At 34.8% G+C, this 20221-nt stretch overlaps 1 protein-coding gene across 2 annotated transcripts in view; it reads left to right on the forward strand.

The window, feature by feature from the left end:
- Window positions 1–20221, forward strand: part of CTNNA3 (catenin alpha 3) — a 1483556-nt gene that overhangs the window by 1337777 nt on the left and 125558 nt on the right. For both annotated transcript variants that reach the window (XM_054572720.1, XM_054572719.1), the window contains exon 14: window positions 10675–10767. In XM_054572720.1, the coding sequence (XP_054428695.1) occupies window positions 10675–10767 (93 nt within the window). The remainder of the gene's footprint in view (window positions 1–10674; window positions 10768–20221) is intronic.

Consider the following 20221-nt stretch of genomic DNA (forward strand, 5'->3'; position numbering starts at 1 on the left):
AAGTAGTAAAATCTTGGACATTGCTTGTAGCAATATTTTTTCCTGATATATCTCCTCAGGCAAAGGAAACAGAAGAAAAATAAACAAATAAGACTATATCAAACTAAGAAGTTTTTGCATGACAAAAGAAACTGTTCACAAAATAAAGGCAACCCATTGAATGAGAGGACATATTCACTGATACATATGATGAGGGGTTAATATCTAAAATTCATTAAAAAAACTTATAAAACTCAACACCAAAACAAAACAAAACATACAATCCAATTTAAAAATGGGCAAAGGACCTAAATAGACACTTCTCCAAAGAAGACATACTGATGGCCAATAGACATATGAAAAGATGCTCAATGCCAGCAATCATCAGGGAAATGCAAATGAAAACCACAATGAGATCACAAGATACTAAGGGCAGCGTTTGACCTGGTATCAAGACAAACAATCTTCATATTATGTTCTACCACAGTTCTTGTCTTAATGAAAAAACTTCTGCAAGCTACTTACCTTGGGTTTTCTGCTTATAATTTCGAAATAGGATATAAACTCACAGCTCTGTCCAAAACATATATAATAGTTTTGCTGATTAGTATAGACTATTTCATATAGAACATTTTAAAAAAGCAATAACTAGGGAGCATGTTTTTTTGCAAATCCATTGGCGCGCTCATTGTAAGGGCCAAACTTGAAATCACCTCCAGTCTAGTATAACTTAAAGCCAAGATACCAGTCTGTGAAACAAGCACGGTATCTTTTAGTTTTGTTTTCAAAGACAATATTTCATTCAAGGTAGGTGGCCCCATGTGTGCTGAGGCCCAGAAATTATACCTGGAATGGGGAAGAGGAGCTTAATGACCAATCTGGTGTTTTGCTCCTTATCAAATCCTCTAAATACTCAGTCTGCCTTGCTCTGTTAGTATATTCATGCTGCTTGAAGCTCACTTTCTAGACTTGTAAAGTTTTAACTGCTTTATTCCCACATTTAGGATGCATTTGTGACTACTGAGCCACATTGTTCAGAAATGAGCAATGGGCCTCACTCTGCACTAGCCCTCTATTACTGTGTGATGTTGGACAGGTTCTATTAACTTTAAAGCTCACTTTCCTCAGTTACAGTATAAAAATGACGACAATTTGCCTCTTCAGGATTATTGTTAACATTGAATACGAAAAGAAGTGTTGAATAACCCAGCTGAGTTGTTCATGAATTCTATTAAGATGTCAATTTAGAATGATTACCTCACTTTTCTGCTTAAAGAAAAAAAGAATGTCAAGATCCTGATTTGGGTCTGGATATTTATAATATTTGAACTTTCCAAAAATATGCTTTCATCCAAAGCCTATTCTTCATGGTTTCATTAATCTTTTATAACTTTATTTAAACCTCAAGCTGGAATACTTTTTATGACAGTTTTCATGAATTAGACATGCCATCATGGGAATTAGAGTTAGATCACCAAATCATTTCCTGGTTGCATAAGTACAATGATATCGATAATGCCATTTTCATTTGCGACCCTTTTGCTGATTTGCTGTGTGCTTTTCTAAAGTTATCAGCCTCATTGGTGTGTTAGGAGCAGAGGGATGATTGCCCACAAGCTTTCTGATAGAGGGGCTGTGGACAAAATATGACTTACCCGAGTGATTCTATCATTGTTTCAGTCTTAGAAAGGCCTTATGTAAACTTAAGTGATAATAATGATCACCCTTATGGTAAACATCATAATCCAGACTCAACCATAAGGCATAAAATGATTGGCTATTTGATGGCTATCGGCCTAGGTAGGTAGTAAAGTAGCAAACTTACAGAAACTTATTTTATAAAAAATATATGAATTGTTAACAATCAAGGTTGTGACACCTCTGACAATTCTATCCTACATGCTGAGGGTTTATCTGCCCAAGATGTCCTATTTGACTGCATGCTTAATCATATCCCCTTGTACATAATAGATACATTCTTTTCTCTTATGTTAGGGTATATTCATTTTTTATATTCTGCAACTTAGCTTTGTCAAATTATATTTCAATTGCTGTAACCTATAAGGGTATAGTACTCACTCAGCTTCCTTAGTTTCATCATATGGAATAATTCATATGATATATTCTCACATGCTGGAAGAGAATAAAGAAATGGCTTGTGAAACATAGAATGATAATGGTACCTAGAAGAAGTTTTGAATTGCTTTTTGAAAGAGATTATAAGAAGAAAATCTACCAATATTTATTGGGGATAATAGGGATATATGTCTTTATTTGCATCTCTATTAATTTTGTTATCCAGTTTCATTCTTGTAGTCATTCATTGAAAGCTACCTTTACGGAGCACCTACTATTTGCTGGGCAATGATTAGGTACTCAAGTTATAGAATTGTGAATAATTCTAGAAACCTTCTCACTCCTTGTGAGAATGAGAAGATACGTTTATTGGGATTAGTCATACTTCTAATTAATATGATAGATTGGAATAAGTTATGTTTCAATCAACTGAACTCAACATATTTACCAGCTTTTTCCTAATATTGAGATCTCCTAGTACTATGGACATTTCATCCAGATTAATGTTATGCTTCGGTCTAAACATGAACTCATAAAATCTTAAAACTTGAAGTACTTGAAGAAATTGCCAAGTTTTACTTACATCTGATCTCTCTTTTAAATAGGAAAATTAGGATATTTGCCTAAGCATCAAATTAATTCATCACAAAGTTAGAATAAAAATCCAGGTATTTTAACTTCAAGCTCACTAATATACTTCCTAACACAAGCCTAACGACCTTCTGACAATACAAGGAATACCTTCCCAGCTTACCTTGGGGCATTTGATGTTTATTCCAATCTTCTGCCTGACATTTCTAAGGAAATGTCTTTGTATCTTAACATTCAATCTCAGTCTCAAACCTTCTAACTCTGGGGAATGTCTTTTATTTCTCTCTAATATCTTTATCTTTTATATCTCTTGAGGTAAAGAATTATGTTTTATTTGTCTGAAGATGTCCAGTATCTATAATAATAGCTTATTTATATACATAAAAAAGACACTCTAATATGAAAGTCAAGATGACTTAGCTTGATTTTTCTAGCATCTTTATTACTGATCAAGCAAACTTGGACTATCACTGCATATCTCTAGGTAATAATTTTTTTATTGTGAATAAAACTTAAAAAAGCAGAAAATGAAAATGGCTTAATAAATGCCGGTATTAATGCTGCAACCAAGTTTTAAATTTTATTTTCACAAATCTTTTGGCAGTGTCTTGCAAATGTTTGGTTAAACTAAAATGATTAAAGAGTGCCCTCTTCTGTTTAGTAACCATAATGGTATTATATGGGGTATGAATTTCTGTTCACAAATTCAGACGTGCCAGAAAAAATTGCTCTTTATTTTTATGTTTCCTAAGGCAGCTAAGTTTTATCTCTGCTTGTGGAAATGTATACATAGTTTCTGGGCCTCCTCCTTACCCACCCACATGTGCTGTGACAAGTTCTACAGTTGTAGAGCAGTGGTTCTCAAAGAGGATGTTTCTCTTCTTCCCCAGCAGGAGACATTTGGAAATGTCTAGAGATATTTTTGGTGGGTAGAGGCTAGGGGTTGTGGGTAGAGGCTAGGGGTCGTGCTAAACCTTCTGTGATATTTAAGACAGCCTCTTACAATCAGAATTATTCAGAGCAAGTTTTCAATAGTGCCATGGTTGAGAAACTTTTTTAGACTTAGACAATATCCAGGCACCTGAGAATACCACCAATCATCTGTCATTTTCTCACACTGGTTATCAATGAGAAGGCCATTGTGCTAGCCCGTGTAGCTCTTTAGGGTTCACGACTTGCTGTTTCCATGAAAGGTTTGTGGCATGGGATCCTGGTGATACTCGAAACTGCTTGGGTTTGGTAGATGGCATTTTCTCTGAATTCTTTTTATATCCACACTGCACTGCTAATGGGATGCACACATGCCTTCCTCATCTTCCAAGTCTATAAATTTTGAGCTTATGAAAAATCTCTGCTCAGAATCTATTGTCTCTAATTTTCATGGGCTTTATATTAGATTAGCCAAAAAATCTGTTTAGTTTTTTTCCATAAAATAAAAGACACATTTTTCATTTTCACCAATGACTTTATTGATTTGGATATTTTGAGTATGTTGTCTATCTCCTGCTATTGGCTTCTACTGAGTAGAGGCCAGGGGTGCAACCGAACATCTACCAGGGCATATGACAACCCCACTGCAAAGAATTATCTGGCCAAAATGTCAGTACTAACAAGAAAATTCACAAGCCACTTTTGACATGTTTGATCACTCACAGCACCTTCTCCATACACTGCACAAATCTTTTCTTTTTTTTATATTACAGTTGCATTTTTATTTTTCTTGAAATAATAAAGCATAATATTCCAAAAATTTTGCATATTTTCTTTAATTTCAGTATTAAAATAGCTGCACAAAAATTCACACATTTTGATAATGTCTTTTAAAAAATTGTATTGATTTATTTTTAGAGAGAGCGGAAAAGAGGGAGAGAAATATCAGTGTGTGGTTGCCTCTCATGTGCCCCATTTTGGGGACTTGGCCAGCAACCCGGGCATGTGCCCTGGATTGGGAATTGAACCAGCAACACTTTAGTTTGTAGGCTAGCACTCAACCAACTGAGCCACACCAGCCAGGGCAACAAGTTTTTCTTAATGCATGATGATATGACAGCTGTCACAATACATTCTATCAAAATTATTTCCAATGAAGTTAAAGACAACTAAGCACTTCTAGAGCCATCAAACTGGAACAAACTAAATGAACTTTTTAGCCAACCCAATAAAAGGTCCAGAAATCTTTACCTCAAACTTTTGCTTAGGCAAAGAATGATTAAATAAATCCACAACTACTGAAGGCAGAAGACAAAGGATTAAACTAAGACAAAGGATTACTCCATAGCTTGAAAATGTTCCCATGCGCTTTTTGTGACTTAATTGCTCATAAAAATAATTTATTTCATTATCCAGTTAGGATATATTATTGGGCACATAGTATATGCTATCTCAGGTACTCAAAGTGATAAACCAGACAGACAACATCCCTATTTCTATGGGAGGTATTTTCTAATGGGACAAGAACAAAATATATCTTCTTTCAAAAAAAAAAGAAGGTGGGGGGAGGCAGAGACAAATGTATTTAAAAAGTAAATAAAAAAAAGAAAAAATATATAATTTTTGATTGCAATCATGATAAGGGCCCTAAAAAAACATACAAAAGCATGTAATAAAATGAAGTTGGGCAAAGTGTTAACTTTAGATAGACTGGACAAGGAAGATTGGATAGAGCTGAATCCCATGATGAGAAGGACCCAGCATGTGAAAGCTGTAGGAAGAGCATGCATTACAAGAGAGCAGTAGATACAAAGAGCCAAAGAGCGTGATGTAGAAAGAATTAATGAATAGGACTTGTCTAAGGAGTAGGAAAGAGGCAAATGCAGTAGGAATGTTGCTGGTTTCTTGAGCATTCAGAATGGAGTGCCAGTTTCTTAGCCAGAGGTATGCATATTCCACAGGGGGCATTTCTTAATTTTCTATAATTTTAAATAGTGTTATTGATATAGCTATCTCTATTTTTAAAAGTATTTTAATTATGGTTCTCTAACATTTTAAAATCACCCTGTGTTATCAGCTCAGCTAGGATAGGATAGGATATTCTCACTGAACACATTATGCCAGTTTCCTGCTTCAGAAGACTCTCCATAGTCTCCTTCCTAACAGCTCTTCTGAGTGTTAGACATCTACTGACATTGTTATGGTGGTTATTTGATTTAGTAAAGCCAGAAACAGATAATCAGAGAAGTATAATTTATGATTAAATAATTTGATTAAATCATGTGTAGGATTTAAAATTCAACCTTAATTCTGAGAGGAAAACGCCAAGCATGACTATGGTATCCTAAAATTTCCTTTCCTTTCTTCCCTTCTCTTCCCTTTCTTCCCTTCTCTTCCCTTTCCTTCCCTTCCCTTCCTTTCCCTTCCCTTCCCTTTCCTTTCCTTTCATTTCCTTTTTGTTATGGAGTGGCCATTATTTCTTTTTTCATCTTTCAATATTAAACATTTATAAAGTCTGTGCAAGTGATTTTTTTAGTTGTAATAATATCACCTACCTGTCTTACTGGGAATTCTAAAGGATTTAAGTCTCTAGAAAACATTGAACTCCTTGACATGGAAAAAGACAACATCAGTGCAGTCATTTCTACCTCAGTAATGTATATATTTTATATACTTTAAAACCACCAACTTACTGTGATGCTGAAGTTTAATGTTTACTACTATTTATTGAAGCCCTAGTTTCTACTAAAAAAAAAAAAACCTTCAGCCTAAATATTTTCAACTTCTATACTTGTTCCTGACAACTTTTTCATAAATAAACTGAGATCTTCTAATACTTGTAGTCATCAACAATATTGAAACATCAGGATTTTCTAGTTACTGAGTAATTTTCCAGTCCATCGTATCATTTTATCTTTACAATAACTCTAAGAATTGAGTAATATTTTTGCCAGTCTACAGGTGAGGACACTAAGCTTATTTTAAATCACTTTGAGCTGCATATTTAACTCTTCACAATAAGTAAGAGTTAGAATAGCAAAGTACAAAATAGTTTTTCTGAATTCTGGTATGAGAAATAAATGAGTAATTACTCAATTTAATAACATTCTTTCCAGAAACAATTGAACGTCTTTTTCTTGATCTTCTCTAGAGACTCCTCAACTTAGATTTAATTTTCCACATTCCTGAGAATCTATGTTAGAGTAACTCTTTTCAGGGGCCAGTTTAATAGAGAATTTTATTTTAATACATGATCAGATCAGATCAGAAAAATTTGGGATTTAGGAGAAAAAAGTGCATGTGGAATTATATTAAATCTTGTTTAGCACAATGACCTCATATACTTCAAATCAGGTGAATGTAACTGTGGGCAACTAGTAAGTATCATATCAATCCAAAATAATAAATTTGAATGATAATAAAGGTATCCAAATTTCCACAAAAGTTTTACCAAAAAATGTAAAATGTTGTGATGGAATTGAGGATAGGATAGTAAAGGAAAAGAAGAAAAATAAACAAACAGTAAGAAACAAACTTGCTGAACCCCAGTTGTATCTGTGGGCCCAGCTCTTAAAGCATGTTGGTGCAATTTAATATCAGAATAAACTTCAGCATAAGGTTTATTATCTGAAATGTGGTACTTAGTAAACCAAAGTTTAAAAGGTTACACAAATTTTCAAAGTCCTGTAATGACTAATTGAAGGGCCAGAATTCAAATTCAAGTCTCCATTACTCAGCAATATAGATATGATCTTTCTACCATATGATGCTGCCTCTAAGACAGCCTCCCTCCCCACAGAATGAAAATGAATTGGAAACACACACAATTCACCCGCAGATGCCCTCCACCCACATACACCTTCCAGATATTTAACCAACTAAACTCACCAGATGAGTAAAAACAAACTTTTAAAAATTTTATTGTTTTAATCACAGTTTATATTCAATATTTTATTGTATTAGTTTCAGGAATACAGCATAGATATATAATCATACCTACAGCATAGGTATATATAGGTATATATAATCATATACTCTACAAAGTGTCCCCTTTCATATTTCCAGTAAGTGTGAAATATGGGTAGCCCATTCTCTCCCCTCCTTTAAAAAAATATTTGCTCTTTCTATTATTATTTGTCTTTAGTTCTGGAGGAATTAATGGGTCATCTAATACATAATTAATATATTCATACTCCTTTCTTAGTTTCTACTTAAACTATTTGACTTTTTATTTTTTCAATGCCATCCAGCTGCAGGCCTTACAGAATGCAGAGTGCAGTGCTGCCAGCAAGTGTTTTGAACACTCTCCTGTTGATTTTGTTCATTAAAGGAAGAGGTCAGTCGTGGTGGCTTTTCAAGAAAACTATTAGTGTAGTAAAGACAAAGAAAAGCACACAATATGTGGGTGTAAAGGGGAGGCTTTTCTCTCTCTGTGGTATCACTAACAAAAATGGTACTTGTGACTTCTGACAGCAGCGGTTGTTCTTAGTTTCTGTTAAGTAACTTTATTTTGGGGTTGAATAAAATATTGGAATCAATGATGAAGTTATATATCACTACATCATAGAGTATGACCCAAGTAATAAATACAAGATATTTGTAAGAAACTGATCCCAGTAAGGGCACCAGATAACCTTTGATTGGAAAGCAGAACCCAAGAAAGAGAATTTGATCAACTGAATTTATCCAGATGTTACAGGGGCTGGTGATGTGTCTAGGAGGGAAATTGCAAAGATCATTTCTCAAGCATGCTGCAGGAAGAATACACAAAAATGGATAATAATAAAAAAGCAACTGTATAGAAGTTCCCTACTGGTAAATTCATGTTATTAGTACCTAAGAAGAGACAGTAAATTGCCCTGTGATCCTAGCTACATTTAGTTGCAGTAAAGGACTGCATATGGAGATCAACATACAGAGGACAATTACTCAGCATATTGGAGGCGTTGGTACAAGAGAGAATGTTAATGGCCTATAGGAGTAAATTAAAATAAATGCAAAGAGATGGGTGATGCTTAGGGCAAGTGTTAGAAAATGAACAATGTGCTAGTTAAAGATCCATGAGATAAGAAAAGTATCAGACCATTAGTGGTTATGAAATTTGTAGTGTTGCTGCACAGTGTGAACTAATAATCATTGTGTTTCCATCTCTGGGAGGAAAGCTCTTCTCTGCCCTGAAAATAAACAATCGGCCTGTGTGCAATGCAAGGTGTGAGGGAAGCCAGAGCTGGTCTACGAAGGCAGGTGCTGCCTCTCTCCAAATCTTTAGCAGTCAGGTGTATATAAAAGATCTTCTTCCACTTTGCTTTTTGTTGTTGTTCATGAAATGTTTGTATTTTAGATTTCTTACCAGCACTTTGTAGGAAAGGAATCACAATTTAGAGTTGTGACTGTGTAAACTAAGACAAATATTTAGTTAATTCTTATTTAGTGCTTTTAGTTGCTTTTGCAATAAGGACTGATGTCTTCAAATTACTGCCCCATTGAGAGGAAGGGAATAAAAACCTTGAACTAGAAATAACAGCATAAAACAAAAACAGTTTACTTTGAAATACAGAAGATGGAAGAAAAGCAAAGGTACAGTTAGAACAAGTATTTGTTTTTGCTGTTATGTGTTTTCTTTCGCTCATATCCACCTGTCTTTTTGGCTATCATGGATAATTTTGCTTCATTAATTCAAAAGCATGTATGTGCTGGGCTGTGGTGAAATGATAGTAAGCAGGGCATGCCTAGCCCTTACCTCACAGAGCAGACAGTTCAACAATTGGCTGCCTAATTCAACAAGCAATGATATAATAAAGTACGGTTAGAATTATGATAATGAAAGCAAAGGGGATCAGGGAAGGCGTGGCAGAGGAACTGGCCCCAGTCTAGAGAGTTCCTGAGCAAGACACCTCAGAACAAAGAAGTATTTAAACTGAAAGTGAAAAAAGGAATGTAAGGAGGTTAACTATTAAGAATAGCTACTGCAGTTCATGTTAAATTATTTATTAAGTTCTTAGAAAATTTAATTTCTCAATCATTTTAGTGGCATTTTGATGTTATATGGCTTTAATGATAATGTAAGTATTTCATTCAACCTGTCAACACCTTGGTTTGTGATAACCACATAGCGGTTAGCCAAATTGCTACTCACTGAGAGAAAAAATATCTTCTGATCAGTTTTGCTTTCTTTTCTTTTCAAAGATTATTAGGATATAAAAATGAAAGTAACAAATGAACAAATAGGACAAACAAACCAAAACACATAGACACAGACAACACTATGTTGGTTACAAAGAAAGAGGGAGGTGAGGGATTAAGGTGGTAAAGGGAGAAGGAGGTCAAATATGGTAAAAAAGATTTGACTTTCAGTGGTAAACACGTGATGCAATATGCACAATGTATTGTTGAACTGTACACTTGAAACCCATATAATTTTATTAACCATTGTCATCCCAATAAATTTAATTAAAAATGTATTAGGATATAATTCATAAACCATTAATTTCAACATTTCAATTGTACAATTCAGCGTTTTGGGTATATGCATAGCATTGTGTGACCATTCACACCGTCGAATTCCCAAGCATTGTTGTCATTCCAAAGAGAAAACACATACCCAGTAGCAGTCATACCCACTCCCTCCTCACCCACTTCTGCCATTGAGACCCACTCATCAAATGTTTGTCTCTATAAATTTGCCTATTCTAGGCATACCATGTAAATGAAATCATACAATATGTAGTCTTTTGTGATTGACTTCTTTCACTTAGCATAATATTTTCTAGTTTCACCCATGTTGCAGCATGTATCAGCACTTCATTACTTTTTATAGCCAAAAAACATCCTATTAAATGAATTTACTACATTTTGTTTACCCATTTATCAGTAGAGATGTGTTTGACTTGTTTCAGCTTCTTGGCTATTATGATTGATGCTGCTATGAACATTTGTTTACAAGATTTTTTTGTGGACATACGTTTTTATTTCTCTTGGGTGTATACCTAGGAATGGAATTGCCGGGTCATATTAGTCTCTATGCTTCCTTTTGGAGGTGCTGCCAGACTGTTTTGCATTTTGTATTCCCACCAGCAATGTTTTGCTTTCTTTTTATAGACCCCAGAGGAACTGGAGGATATTTCCGACCTGGAGGAGGATCATGAAGTCCACAGCCACACCAGCATTCAGACTGAAGGGAAAACTGACCGGGTATGTCCCTCCCCTGTGGGGAGAGATGGGTACTTTGCACTTCACTGGTTAATCCAGGCAGCTTCTCACAGGTGGGACTCCTGGACCTATTAGAGCTGGTTCTGCAAGTCAGGGAGAAGAGCCTCCGAAAGCAGAGGCAGCAGTGTGATGGGAGTTATTTCCCCTGCCCCCTGCCTGAGAGCACACAAGAGACGGTTTCTGGTCAGGCAGTGAATCACCTCATAACGCTCTTGATCTTTATAGCAGTCATGGGAATATAAAAGTGAAATGTACATGTTTATTTAGAGTAGAAAAGAGAGACTAAGAAGTTGTAAATATCTACTGAAATGCTAGAGCAAAAAAAAAACCCCACAAAACAACTTCAGAGGCCGCACTCCTCTACTTTTCTTCCTTTCTACAATGTCCTTTTTCTCCCCTACCCTCAAAACACACACACACACACACACACACACACACACCCTCCTCCAAAGATAGTAATCAATTTCTCAATTACTCTGCGATACTGTACTTTACTTGCCTTTTACCCACTGCTTGGGAACCTGTGAAAGTTTGGTTTCCTAGAGCCTGACAGTTTGCAACTGCAGACCAGGCTATACAATACCTGAGTCTGAATGCCAGGCAGTAGAGCGTAGTGGCTAAGGCTGCCTGCAGACACATCAAACCAGCCTCTTCTTGCTCTGTTACTTGGGAAACTGACTCAGCCTTTCTCTATCTCAGGTCTCTTAATCATAAAGTGAGGATAACTCTATATAAGGATTATTGTGGGATTAAGTAAGTTAATTAATAGAGCACTTACAGTAAATTCTCAATAACTGGTTACTATTACTTGTGGAAGTTATAGTAATAGTAGTATTATCATTATTACTAGTATTTAATTAGTTTAATTCAGTGCCTAAAATTTAGAGACAGATGGAAAAAGATAAATTTAAGAAAGTTACATATTTTCAAATCTTCAGATAACCTAGGACTGGTATATGTCACAAGACTTTTGTTTTATCAGGAACATTGAGTTTTTATTTCTTAGTGATCACTTGAATTATTTATCAGACCTCTAGAAACCAGTTCATGTTGGGAACTGTCCAGGGACACACAGCATCTGGAGATAGTGTTCTTCAAATCTAGTAGGCATTCTTGGTAAGAAATCAAACTTTACAAATGGCAATGAAATTGCAAATAAATTTTGCTAATGGTAAACTTTGCACTTGCTTTTAGTGAAGTGACTGAGGGATTCACTTAGGCTGCTGTTGAGCAACTAGAAGTGTCAGGTAATTGTTCAAGCTTTCAAAGGGACTGACTAGGGGAAATTTTGTTAAAATAAAGGCAACTTTTAGAACAATAGCATTAGGACAAGCATGCTTTGATTCTCATTCTGGCTTATTACATGGAGACAAAAGCCCTTGGTTAAGGCCCTTCAAACTTAGAAATTTCAAATTTCTTCACCTGAAAAATGAGAATAATAATATCATACCTTCTCACAGCAGCACTGGTAACACCAAAAAATAATAATGCATATGGGAATGTTTGACAAACTTTAAATGGTAGGCTAAGAAGATAAGTTTCTTATTACCACTCTTTTTATTTGTATTTGTTTTCTTGCGCGGTATTGCAGGCCAGCTAGATAGCCGCCCGACAATTTTAAGTTATGAAGGTGATGATCACTGTGGTCCTAGATCTTAGAATCTTTCATAGAATCCACAGTAGCCAACCTGGTGAAAATCACTGTGAACGTTCTCTGGATCAAAGATCTGTGTTCCACTGAGCACAGTACCCCAATGATCCAGTTTATCTGGAATGACCCAGGGGGACAGCCTCACAACTGTCTGGTGATAAGATAGATCCCTGACCATCAAATCTACTGGGAGCAACTTTATGTTCAACCTGGCTACTTTCTGCTTTCATAGGTTGCCCTGAATAAATTCCAAATAGCTTGGATTTTATTCACCTCCTGCCTTGAGACTTCCATACTATTGCCATGGGGAACCCCTCAGAATGCTACTTAGATATCCTAACACATACACAATCTTGTGTGAGGCACTAATACCCCAGAAAGCAAACCTTCAATAATACTCTTCCATTCCTTGGATGGATTGCTTTGAAGTTCATTTTCCACACGTCCTGAAAAGTTTCCCAGGAAGATCAAGCCCCACTTCCTACAGCATTGACCAGGTTGATAATACAACCTTGCATTGGCCTTTATTTACTTATTCACTCTTTTCAGGCTCCCAGTTCTATTTCCTAAAGTCTATTCCCAAAATAAACTACCTTTCATTCTTCAACTTTACTTTTAGGGGAAAACAACAAAAGGTGGTCTCTTCACATATACTATTTATTTAATTATTTCATTAATTCTGCTATATTGATATTATTTTCCTGGTTTTATTAACAAGATCCCTGAAGCTCAGATCTATATACCTTATCTAGTAAGTAGATTATGTCTTCAGACTAAGAACCTTGGTGATTATCACATATCAGTTTCCTTAGGTTATAAAGTATATAGAATGAATCCTTTACTAAAAAGCAAGCAAATAATCATCATTACAACAAATCTGATATATTATCAATGGTATGAAAAAGAACAGAATAAAGGATGCTAAGAGTGGTCTGAAAAAGAAAGGAGAGGCATAAATTTAAATTTAAAGAGTAATGATTGTATAGCATGAATAATTTAACTCCAATTAGATCTTCATTGAATATCTGTGTTGTGAGTTAATTAAAACAGATTTCATTCTTGTACCTGAAGTTTACAAAATAGCTGACCAAGAAGGATAGCTCAAATCTGCCTCCCACCCAAATCATCTGACCAAAACCAAGATCATGTTTAGATAGGTTTTATGATCTCTCCTAAGCATCTTGCATAGTTCCATATCTCTTACATTCACATCTCCATGCTTAGAATATAGTCATATGTTTAGTCTTATGGCCATTTAAGACTTTGTATTTATATTCTGTTCAGCTTTCCTAAAGTTTGTATTCATTGATCTGAGGGTACCTACTGACACATATGCCAGTTACCATCAGTTTGAGAAGATACCATAAATTTTTGAAGTGGAACCTGTTGAGAATTTTTTGAATACCTATGCCATGATCAATGAGGAATTCTTGCTCACTGCATAAGACAAGTGTTTGGGTTCTTTTTGTTTGCTGCTGTTAGTAAGGAGTAAATGCCTTTTTGTTCTTGTATTATGCAGACTCTGCTATATTGAACATGCACTAAAAACAATTTTAGAAACTGTTTAGTAATGGAGTGACAGTTATTTATTGTCACTTTACTTTCAGCATTTCACTCCTAGTAGCTTTGGCTCAACATCATCTGTTATTGCTGTCATCAGTGGAAAATGCCACTGGGCATTGTAAAGGTCTATAACCAACAAATAATGATTTAGAATCCATGGTCAATGAGAGTGAAATACTAAAGGACCAATAGGAAATGCAATAAAAAGTGGCAGAGGAACAGCAGTGGATATTAGTGACTATCTTAATTATTAAATTTGAATACTCACTGGACCGATATTGTGGTTACATCCAGAGATCAGACATTTCTCAGTGAATACACTACACACATGTATACATGTTTGGAGAACATTCTTCAAAGAGCTCATTGTTTATTTTGTTCATGCTCTTAGCAAGGATAACATAGACATCTTTTGTCTTCAAACTTAAATTTGAAAGAGACATGAAAATGTCTATGAAAATAATCAAACTCCAAACTTACTGATAAGCTTTTTGTAAGTTCTAAAAGCTTCCTAAAAGATTATACTAAATACATGCTAAATAATATTTTCTACTTAAACACTTTATAGTTTACAGAATACTTGTAAATCAGTGTCTTATTTAACCAAAGCCGTGGAGTTTGGTTTGTTGGTTGGTTGGTTGGTTATTTATTTATTTATTTATTTATTTTTACTAATTAGTCTCAGAAAATGTCATTGGTTTAAGTCAATCAGGTAGACTAGGACTATATTCTAGATCTATTGCACCAATCACACTTTTTCCAGTGTAGCACACTTGTAAAATTGGGTAGAATCCCAGCATCCCTTAAGATCTCATTGCCCAGTTCCTACTACAGTGAGTGGTACAGATTCCATATTATAATTCCTCTACTAGAAAGAAGACTTGTAAAACTGAAGATCGTAAACCTTAGTATTAGATTTGTTTAAGTCTCACAAATTTCTAAATATCCCAATACTATAATCGTCCATCAATAACAAAATCATTTTGTTGATTACCATTGAAAACTAAACAGTAGTGCCCAGACCCTGACAGTGTCCCTGGCAGATCATTTGCCTTAATGAGGTGGAGTACCAGTCAAGCAGTCATTCAGCAGAGGACCCCTAAGGCAGTAATCCGAAGCCTCCAACCGTAAAATCCAGAAGACAGAGGCAGTTACTCCTGTCTCTTATCACTTTGGCTTCTGTGATAGTTCATCACAGGAGTATTTCTAACTCTTAGAAATTTCCCCTGGGCTATTGTGTCAATAGAGGCTCAGGAAATTGCTAAAGTGTCAGCAGGTTAGCAGCTAAAAATATGTTCCATAAGCCTTTGTGGGTATAATTATGGATTTAAAAAGACTCTTTAAAAAAAAATCTTTACCTGAGGGCATGCTTATTGAGTTTAGAGAGTGAAGAAGAGAGCAGAAGAGAGAGGGAGAAAAACATCTATGTGAGAAAGAAACATTCGTCGGGTGTCTCTCGTTCCTGTCCTGACTGGGGACTGAACCCTCAACCTAGGCATGTGCCCCACCAGGAATTGAACCCACACATTTTGGTTTATGGGTTGAAGCTCCAACTAAGTGAGTCACACAAGCCAGGGATAAAAAGACTCAATAAAATGGATTGAAAAAGCGTTTTGTGAAGGAAATGGGTGACCACGTGACTTACTTTTTCTAACATAATGTAGAAGTTAAGACTATGACTCAGGAGCCTTGTTGAGCTTGGTTCAAAAGTGGGTTCCACCAATTACTATCCATAAAGCCCCAGGAAGGTTAGTTTATATTTTTAACTTTCAATTTTATTATTTTAAAAATTGTGATAATAATGATAGTATCTATTTTATGTGTTTTTGAAGATTAAACTGGATATACAAAAACTTAGTTTAGTACCTGACACATAAGAAATGCTCAAAAAAATTTTATTTTTATAAAAATGAATTTCATGGTAAATGGAGACTCATGTGTGGCAGTGTTGTACTTTGACTTCCTTTTGAGAGGCTCATGGAGCTTTGTAAACACAAATCTCTTCTGATACGAGATTACCTCTGTTGCCTGGTTTTTTGGTGTTAAACGATTTTGACATCTTAGACATTCTGTTGGCAAAAGCCTTTTGAAGTTGTTTTTTCTCCAGGAGAGGGTCTTATTAGGAACTACTTTAAGAGGTTAAAAGGAAGATGGTTATTGTGATTCTTAATGATTCTGGCACTTTTATGTGTCTCTATAGTTACATTAATGTAGAAATGAAATAGTGACCACAAAAAGCAACTCCTGAAAGTGGGCTGAAACAGAAAATTTGACCCAATAATTGTTGTTTTTATTTTCTTTATTATTGAAAGCCTGGCTCTGCACTGAGAGTTTCGTTTTGTGTTTTGTGTTTTTTTTTTTTTTTGCTTTGTGGAATTTTGGTAGCTTGGTCATATATTAGTTTCTGACGTAGAGTCCTCAGTTACCTTCATCAAGTTATACAGGGTTTACTTTTCTAGTTTTATGATACATAATAATAAAAAAGGGAAAAAATATGTCATTCTGATATTTACCGGACACAGGTGGAAGGTAGTTTTGCAAGTTGTCATTTAAAATCACTCTTTCCTTTTCTAACCCTGTCCATGAAGAATATATATTCCAGTAATTCTTCCCTCTGCCTATATAGCTTGAAAGCTAATAAAGGCTAAAATCTAAATCAAGGATTTTGTTTCTGTCTCACAAAAATTAAACTTGGCTCATACTGTCTTGCAGGTGAGAAGTGAGGAAGGGAACCCACCTTAGTATTGCCTCACGTCACATTTTTATTTGAAGGTACTTGAAGCTGTGGTCTCTAATTGCTGAAATTCAGCAATTAAGTTCATCAAGTTAATTAATTTCATCAAAAATAAAACATTGAAAAGTTTATCATTTTAACTCTAATAATATCATATTTCAGCATGGAAATGTTATGTAATCATTTAAATGATACATTACTCATATTTATTAATGATCTGAAATTAAAGAAATTGTAACATTCAGTCTTTATTTGTACAATGACTAAGATTTGTCACATCTTTAATAAACTTTTTACTTAAGAGCAAATAGTTTGTAGACTTGCTCTGCTTTAAAGAATGATCTCTGAGGCCACTGAATCTATGTAAGCTCTATAAATAGAAGTAAATTATGACAAAAAAAAGAACTGTTGCCTGGGTTACTGAACATAACCTCAAAACATCCACAGCAGCAAATAAATTGGAGAATATCAAATCTTTAAATACCAGGGATAATTCTTCATGATAAAAAAAAATACAAAAGCCATGAGCACACTAACTTCATATTTGTGGTGGGGAAACTTTCTCATTGCTACTTTTCAGCACAGAGTTAGCTAAATATTCTCAATCTTGACAATAGAAAGCATGTTATGGTAGCATGCTTTATTTTAAAAACTGGGTTCATTTTATTAGTCTCTAAGGATTATCAGATTACATTCTCAGTAAGTCAAAATTACCCTGCAGCATATATACAAACATGACCTCATTACCTTCTTTATGATATAATTAGGTTTAGTTTACTGTGGAAAACACAGCTGGGGTTGACCTGCTTTCCTGTCTTTCTGAATGTTTATTCTCAGTACACCATGGTTTCCTCTTTCTCTATCCACTTCTGAAGCATTAGGATTCACTAGAGTTCTGATGTAAGGCGTATTGTTCTGTAATTCTTCCCACTCTTTCTATACATTCTCATTCAATCCCAAGACTTCAAGTATCATACAGGAAGGCCCTGTCTCATGAGCTCTGGCTACATATCAGTATACCTCTAAGTTTCTTCTCAGATGACTCACAGACACCTGTGTTACTTGTTGTTTCAAAGTCTGGTTGCAGCATCTTACCCCCAAAATATTTCATCTGAACTTCTATACATTCACTTGCACAAGTCTGAGTCCTTCTCACTACTAATTATACAGGTTCTGTTTTACTATCCTAAATATCTTCTGAACTTGGCTATTGTTTCACCACCTCTGCTATCACTACTTTCAAAGAAAAATTTTCCTGGGCCAAGGAAATATAAAATATAAAAGGAAAACTTTGTTCAAGGGTATTAATATCTAATAATAATAATTCATTAATAACTAATAGGGAAATACACTGGATCTCAGTCTGAGTTTAATTTTGCTGAAACAAAAGGTTGAAGATTTTTTAGAGATAAGGTGCGAAGGATGGTAGGCTGTTTGAGTTTGCTAATTTTCTTGACCCGAAGGAAAAGTGAATTTTTTCTCTGTCTTTGAGACAAGAGGTAGTTTTACAACTTGGAGCAAGGTGCCCTCTAAAATTAAACTCCTGCTCCCCATCAGAGGCTGGGAGATAGGGTTTCCATCTTTGACAATTGCATCTTGAAAGGATGGCTCCCTGGTCCTTGAGAAAGATAGTCCTGGTTTATGAAATTGACAAGAAACATATAAATATATTTATATTTCAAATGGGTATAGAAACTATTTACAATTATAAATTATGTAAAATACATGCTTTTAGAAAGGGGAGGTTGGCGTCCTAGAGGCAGGAAGAAGCCTATCTAAAGTTTAGTCAAGCTAATGGGAAATAGAGAGGTTCAAATATGTTGACTAAGCATATATGATTATGAGTGAGTCACCTGAATATGCTGGAGAAGTAGATATTGTGTATAAGAGAGAAAGAAATCAAGGACAACTCAAGGTTTTTGACTGAGAACTGGGAATGTGGACTTAACCATTTATACAGAGTCTGGCACAAATAATACCCCCTTTTTATTACAAAATATTTTGTTACAAAATCATAAGCACATAATTCTGTAATATAATACTACCCCACTCAAGTACAGCATATGATGTTTTAAGTGAAATGTTCAAGTTAAAACTATAAATTATTATACCCATGTTATTACTCTACCAAGCACATTCAAGCAGGCCTTACTTCTGTTGGACCCTGTACTGATAAGAGGGAGACTGAGTTAAGCAGATTGAGAATGGTGGAAGATCAGAAATTAATTTTGGATATGTTTAGTTTAAAAAGTCTGTTAGACAACCAAATGAAGATGTCAAGTAGGCAGATTTGAAATTGACAAACTAGACTGGAGGTCATCTTATGTGCATCACTTTATATTACAAATTCACAACCTTCTAAACTTATAGTGAAGTTTTATACAGTACGTGGTGACCATTCTCTTTTCTTCAAAGATATTGATAGCTTTATGGTTAGTTTCAGACCTCATTCTTCCCAAATCTCTTTTCTGACACACTTGCTCATTTAAATACCAATTTTTTGGGAGGCCACTGCTGACCACCCTGTTTAAAACTGCAACCCCAAGTATAGACTACCCACTAGATAGTAAATGTAATGCTTTTAATCTTTTTTCTCCATTTATACTTTCCATACTTAAAATAGTGCTGGGCACATAGTAAACATGCTATAAATATTTATTGAATGAATAAATGATGTTGACCATAAACATGCTTCGGGAAAAGGAATATGTACAGAAAATTTGGTGGGAGGCGAGTTGTTTCAGACACAGCATTTGTATCCAACCAATATATAATTTGCCTACAAAATAAATAAGATAATTCTTATTTTTTAAAAAAGAAGTGCCTTAGTAAATAATTGCCTAAATGATAGTCATCTGGAAAATTTTTCTGAGGCTTTTTTTTTTAGGCAATCTTTTGTCTTTTTGAATTTCAGGTTATTTGTACTAGACATCTGGCTACCAAGAGCTGCCTTATTGCCAATTTTCTGAAATTTCCCTTGAAAAAGTCTTATTTCTTTTAATGTTAAAGTATAACATATACAAATTAAATAATTTTGAATTAGTTTTTGATGAAATATGAAATACATACTTCTTACCCTATGAAAGACAATAGATATCAAGTTAGATAGTAAAAAAAAAAAGAGCTCAAAAGAAAACATTATTTTAAAACATCCTCTGATATTCTAAACATTACCTTTGCACACTGAAATAACCATAATCTAAATATAGGCTTTTTTATATACATATTTTCATCAGCCAGTGATAATTAACCTACATTTATTCTTTAGAAATGTGATTATATATTTCTTATAATGAGCTTAATAGGTTGTAACACTATACATATCTAAGGCTTGGTTAAAATATGTCTGGATATAGAACATAGACATTTCACTACATGTGGAGTCATCAGTTCTATAAAGCTCAAGAACTTGTAAAAAATAGGGCTTTTTAAAAATGTCATCTCCCATCCCGGCATGTGTGGTTCAGTTGGCTGGATTGTCATCCCAT

This window comes from Pteronotus mesoamericanus, unplaced genomic scaffold, assembly GCF_021234165.1.
Source record: "Pteronotus mesoamericanus isolate MK-2021 breed Mesoamerican mustached bat unplaced genomic scaffold, CSHL_Meso_final contig_24, whole genome shotgun sequence".
NCBI lineage: Eukaryota > Metazoa > Chordata > Mammalia > Chiroptera > Mormoopidae > Pteronotus > Pteronotus mesoamericanus.